The 6,148-nt window shown below is 49.8% G+C and overlaps 1 protein-coding gene across 1 annotated transcript in view; it reads left to right on the forward strand.

Moving 5' to 3' along the window:
* The first annotated feature begins 438 nt into the window (after positions 1-438).
* The window catches only part of ASTN1 (astrotactin 1), a 322,529-nt gene continuing 316,819 nt past the window's right edge, over positions 439-6,148 (forward strand). Inside the window, exon 1 of the mRNA XM_012644642.1 lies at positions 439-1,002. Within this exon, the coding sequence (XP_012500096.1) occupies positions 720-1,002 (283 nt within the window). The 5' untranslated portion in view covers positions 439-719. The remainder of the gene's footprint in view (positions 1,003-6,148) is intronic.

Genomic DNA, 6,148 nt, shown 5'->3' on the forward strand with positions numbered 1-6,148 from the left:
CCCATCTATATCCTTTAAATATTTTGCAAAGTTAGTGCTAAGTAAAAATACACACATGTGCATTTATTCTATTAATAGCACTCGCTTATCCACTATACAAATCCAACTAGTTGGTAAAAAAAAAAAAATAAAAAAAGACAAGAATGGGACAAGCTACATTTCATAAAATCGTCGTGGGAATTTGCATCTAGAAAGACCCCCCCCCCTTCCCGCTTTGAAGAAGCTCCCTTTAAGGTGTGTGCACGTGTGTGCCCTTCCCAAGCCTTCCCAATGATGATGAGGGAAGATTTTGCATCGCGAAGACTAATGCAGTTAAAACGCGGTGCGGGTGGTAGACAGCCCAAAGCGTCGCTCCCGCAGGGGGTGCAAAGGAGGAGAGAGGCAGGAGCTCCCGCAGCCAGCCGGGGGCTGACCTGATTCCCTAGAATCCTCAGCTCCCTTCCTCTTCCCTCTCCACGTCCTTCCTTCCCTCTTTCTCCGCTCCCCCTCCCCCCGCCCTTCCCCAGACAAGCAGCTCCGGGAAACAAAGAACCCGGGCTCCCCAGACCCGGGAGCTGGAATCCAGCGCTCTGCAGGCGGCACCGCGTGCGGGGACCCGGCCTCTCCCGGATCGCCATCCCTCCCCCGCCGCCCCCGCCCCCGCGCGCGCTCGCTCGCTCCCTCCCGCTCGCTGCCGCCCCCACCGCCGCGGCGCTGCGAGGAAGGCGGCCGGGCTCAAGATGGCTTTAGCCGGGCTCTGCGCCCTGCTCGCCTGCTGCTGGGGGCCGGCCGCGGTGCTGGCCACGGCCGCCGGCGACGCCGACCCATCCAAGGAGCTGGAGTGCAAGCTCAAAAGCATCACGGTGTCGGCGCTGCCCTTCCTGCGCGAGAACGACCTGAGCATCATGCACAGCCCCTCGGCCTCCGAGCCCAAGCTCCTCTTCTCGGTGCGCAACGACTTCCCGGGAGAGATGGTCGTGGTGGACGACCTGGAGAACACCGAGCTGCCCTACTTCGTGCTGGGTGAGTCCCGGGGGAGGTCGAGGCGGCCGGAGGCGCTGGACCGGCGCCCCTGCCCCCACTCCGGCTCGCTCCACACACCCACTCGCCGAGGCCTCCCCTCCCCCACTCCCGCCTCCTTGGACCCGCCCCGCTCGCGGACCGTTCTCCACACCCACGCGCAGGCTAGCGCCTTCCGTGCACCTGACTTCTCCCCACGTCCCACCTGGATGCTCCGCATCCCCTCGGCCGCCCTGCCCCACAGGAACAGGTTGCATGAGGCTCTGTGAAACCTCTCCCAGCCTTGACGTCCCGGTTGGATGCAGGAGCACCTCCACACAGCACTTCCTGTCTGCGACCAGCTCGGCTCCCACACGCCCTTCTCCCCACTCCCTGGCCACATGCTCAGCTCTTAGCTTCACACCCCCGGACACCCACACCCACCCGCAGTACTTCCTGGGGGCTTTAGAAGCGAATACCCTGTCATCGCCTTGCCAGGGATGTGCAGGCCCGGCTGGATCTCTAGTCTTCTTTCCTGGAGAACCTTTTAGCTGTCACCAGGTTAGGGACACCCTCCCTTCCAAACACTCAAGTTTCTTATACCCCTGGTGTTCATTCTGGGAGGTCCTACCTCCATGCTTAGGTGTGACAACCCCCTCATTCAGCTACAGCCACATGTCCAAGTGACCTCGCGGTGGCTTGGATAAAGAAATCATCCAACTGGAGTTTGTTTCTAGGGGTCTCTTCTTTGTTCCCAGAGCCACCTTAGATGGGCAGAGGCATTTCTGCACACAGAATGACCTTTCTGGACAGCAGGGTCTTCCTTCCTTCCTTTGTTTACATCTCTCTTTGGTACCTCCGTTGTATTTTTCCCAGGCCACGAAACCCCTACATGGCTTCACATCTGCCACTCTTTTCCACCACCAGGCCGCAAAGATACTGTGGTCTTGCCCCAGCACCTCGCAGAGCACCATGAGTTCACGTGGTTAGCTAACCCAATTTTCCTCACGGCTCTGTGTGCAAATGTATCTTCACTCTACTGGGCATGCCTACTGTGCAGTCCATTTCTTCAGTGACGCTGTACATTATTCTTACTTTGCCCAAGAGAGAATTCAAAGGTCACCACAAATCAGTCTCTAGATCCAAGAAAAAAAAAAAGGAAGTATCTAGGAGGCTGTTCCATCTACTTAACGCCCTGCCGATTAGAGTTCACTTTGCGGGAACATGGCTTCCTGGTGGCCCTACGTAGGTTAGAGCCACGTGTGGAATTCTAACATCTCCCTCTTGCTCTTCCTTCACAAGAGACACCTTCACACTGAAAATATTAGGAAGTGGGTGAGTAAACCCCCGCTCCTCAACCCCCATGGAAAAGCAATTTCAAAAATTGCCTGGTCCTTGGAAAAGTTGGTTCCTGGTTCCCGGAGTGCAGCTCTGTCAAACTTATTAAACCCAATCTACAGTCTTGATAGGATTACGTATTTTTGCATTAAAAATACTGATAATATAATAAAAACTGGGGGCTCACTGGAAACGAGAACATTGTGAATATGCTGCTCATCAAAACGTACCATCGCTGGGTTCTCTAGTGGATGCAAATTTTGTGTAGAAGTCATGCCGATGTGCAAGCGCGATCTGTTCATCACAGTGTGTAAGAATGAGGATAGGAAATTATGTGTCTCCAAAGAGGCTATTTGGGGCTCTGTATGCAGAGTTTATGGTGCATGAAGAGGGATGTGTGTGGTACGTGAAGAAAGGAAGGTTGGACTAGGAGGTATTCAAAATTCCACTTCCTTTTCTGTAGAATTCCAAAGCCAGGGCCTAATGCTGTGAGGTGCCTTGTAGCATCCCGAAGCCCAGATGTTAAAGAATGGATTTTCTGCTCTTCTTGCAAAGCTGCCCACTGCAGCACCCTGTTGAGGTTGCTATGGTAACCTGCTGCAAGTTAGCACATACACCCAGGCACAGATACACTCTCATGTCAGGGCCAGATGCACTTTTAAAATGCATTGTTTGTCCCCCACCTGCCTAGTCATTGACCCGGTGTTCTCAGAACTGGAGACGGGCTAGTACCTATCCCTTTGACTCGGTGTTCCCAAGGGGAGTAGGAGTGAATCTCAGCGTGGGTGGTGGAGCAGAACTGGGAAGACAGGGAGAGGAGTCCAAGTTTATGGAGGATAGAACTCAAGGTTAGTCGCTTGTGGACTTAACTTTTGTGGTCCTGGATCCTGTGGCTCATGTTTCACAGTGAGGGCTTCAGTGACGTGGGTTTAGGGCTTTCCCTACTTTTATCTCTGGAACGGAGTTTGCCTAACCCATCCCCAGGGGAAATCTGAATCAATCAGTCTTGGGACCTTATTGAACATGTGCTTGCTCAGCACTGTGAGGCACTATTAGGATGTAGAAGTTAAAAAAAAATAAAAGGCTCCTGCTCTCAGGTACTCTCTAGTCACTGGAAACACAAAGTTACCTGTAAAAGCTGCAGGTGATAATATCTGTCGTGTGAGATGGCTGGTAAGGGGCGTGGGGAAGCTGTGGGAGGAGATGCTCGCGTGAGAAGAGCCGACTCCACGGTAGACATGGGCTTCGCCAGGGGCCTTGACCAAAATCAGACCCTGTTATTCCTTTGAGTGTAAAAAAATAATAATAAAATAAAAACAAACAACAACAACAAGCTTTGGCTTCCTTTCACCTCCAGAATCAAGTCCTGTCACTTCAGTGAGGCAAATAAGGGTCTTCTCTGTCTGACCGCAGCCACCTTCTCCAGCCTCTTAGCCCCCCAAGGCTGCCATGGCCTTCGGGGTCTTTCAAGACTTTGCACACGCCCGTCCCTCTGCCTAGAAGGCTCGTTGTCCCCTCTGCACTCATCCGCTCTTCCTTCTAAACCCTGCACACATGCGGCCTGTCTGTGAAGCCCGCCCTACCCTCCAAAGGCAGTCCTTGGCCATCCCGCTCTTGTGCTCTTTGCGTGGGTGACAAACAAGCAAAATAAAACACAAATGTGCAAATTTAATGGTAGATTGGATTTGGCTCGGTCTAGAAAGGGGAAGACATTTGAGTTCGTGGAAGAAAAATGGGCAAAGGGTGGGAGGCAGAATGGGAATGGCACGTGGATGGCCTGCCATGGAGGCCGGCCTGGCCAGGTCGGAGACTTGAGATGTGAGAATGATGGGGACCACGCCTGGTTCTGGAGGGTGGCACATGGTTCTCCACTTCAAAGCCAGGCAGGGAGCGCCGAAGCCTGGCCCCCAGAGGCTGTCTCAGCCGTCGGCCTTGTCAGTTTTGCTTGGACTATAATCCAGTGTGGAGGGGAAGAAGAATCCGTATCTCCAAGGTAGGGTTTGCAAACTGTAATTCAAGGGCCCAATGTGACTTTCAGTGATGTTTTGTTTGGTTCCGTATAGTTTTAAAATGCATTGAATTTGAGTGTTTTTAGGGCTTACCCTCTCTAGGTTGCTCTACTTCCCCAAAACTTGGATTGTTCTGTGTCTGACCGTCTTTTTTATGGTACTTACTTGGCAATTCTAGGCCAGGTAATCTAAACCCCTGCTTTCAGATGTGCCGTAAAAGTCACAACGGTATGGCAAAATAACTGTCATTTCTAATTTAAAACATTTAAGTACATAAGCCTTAGTTTCCTCTTGGGAGAATTTAAAAGGTTTGCCAAATTACCCGACTAAAATTTCATATCTCAACTAAAATTTCATATCTCAGCTTTCAAAACAGTAGAAATTCCTGCTTTGGAGGCATATTTGATTTTGAGACAAGGAATTAACCTGAAGAATGACTTCCAGGTTTTCTGTGCTGTGAACGGAATACATTTATCAGTCTCATTACTATTTGAAGGAGATGCTCTTCTATTTCAGACCCAACTATGGAGCTTTGGCAGTGTAAAGCTTAGGGAGGAAAGCTGTTTCTCTTGTGCTTTGGAGTTTTGCTTTAGCTGTCACGGGTTTTGATTGAAGAAGGGATTCCCGAGGATAAATCAATCAGCCTGCAGAGATGTAGTAAGTTCCCGCATGCAAGGTGCCGTTTAAAGTGTGCGGAGCAGTCCAGTGTGGCGGTTAAAAGAACAGGCTTTGAAGACAGATTTGCTGTCAACCTCTGGCTCTCCACTTGTTCCAACAGTGGAGAAAAGCGAGGATCGGGGAGGTTAAATAACTTCCTCAGGGTCACTTAGCTAACAATTGATGGATCCATCACTCGAACTCAGGTCAGTATGATGTTTAAGCCTTTCTCTTAGCTACTATCATACATGCCTTAAAATTTTTCAAAATCTGTTCCTTTTTCTGTTTGGATAAAAGGAGCCCTGACGATGTTTAAAATAGGGAAAGCACATTCTCCTAGTTTGTATAAAGGAGGTCTTTATTGTTTCTATGAAAATACCTCTTGAATATCGTTGCCCATCGAGTGATTTCTCAATCAGCCTTAATGCAGAAGGCGAATTTCATCAAGAAATACTTACCTAAGTAGGCATACTTCCCTAAGAAGGATTTGGGAATTCTTAGTTTCCAGGTCTGGGCGGCCATGTTTCCATGTTCCTATGGTGTATGTTATGACGCCCACAGTCATGATGAACAAGGTAGGTGGGATGCATGGGGATAAAGATAGTATGTGTGATGCTTTTCCGAAAAGGTCTCTATAGAAATGCAAACTGAGATCCCAGAGAGAAGGCTCCACTATTACGTGGAGCCATCCAGAAGGTGCTGAGGTTTTAGCTGCTTGTCCAAAGCCACTGATATTTGTACTAGGCAGTCTTGTACTTAGAATCCACTGTCAGAAACCAGTGAAGCTGCTTGAGTAGCAGGGACTGAGTTTTTCAACGGGCCTCAAACGTAATACTAGACAAAATTTTCTACTTACGAGCGAGCTTTGGCCTAACAGGAAGCATTTAATATACCCAAATATCCCTAAACTTCTTTTCATACATCTCGCCATCTTCCCATTTGTTGAGAAACTTTAAAATTTGTTTCTTTTCTTTCCTTTTGCCCTCCACTACTGTGAGCTGCCTAGGTTAACGGTAAACACATTTGTGTAGAGTGGCGGCCCCGTCCAAGACATCACAGGATGAATGGCTGCGATCTTAAGGTTGGGCCTTTAGCACTTCTGTAAGTCATATTAGCAGAATGCACTAATTTATAGTATTGAGAAGGTGATTATCTGCTGTTTCTCT

Source organism: Propithecus coquereli, unplaced genomic scaffold, assembly GCF_000956105.1.
Source record: "Propithecus coquereli isolate 6110/MARCELLA unplaced genomic scaffold, Pcoq_1.0 Scaffold216, whole genome shotgun sequence".
In the NCBI taxonomy this organism is placed as follows: Eukaryota; Metazoa; Chordata; class Mammalia; order Primates; family Indriidae; genus Propithecus; species Propithecus coquereli.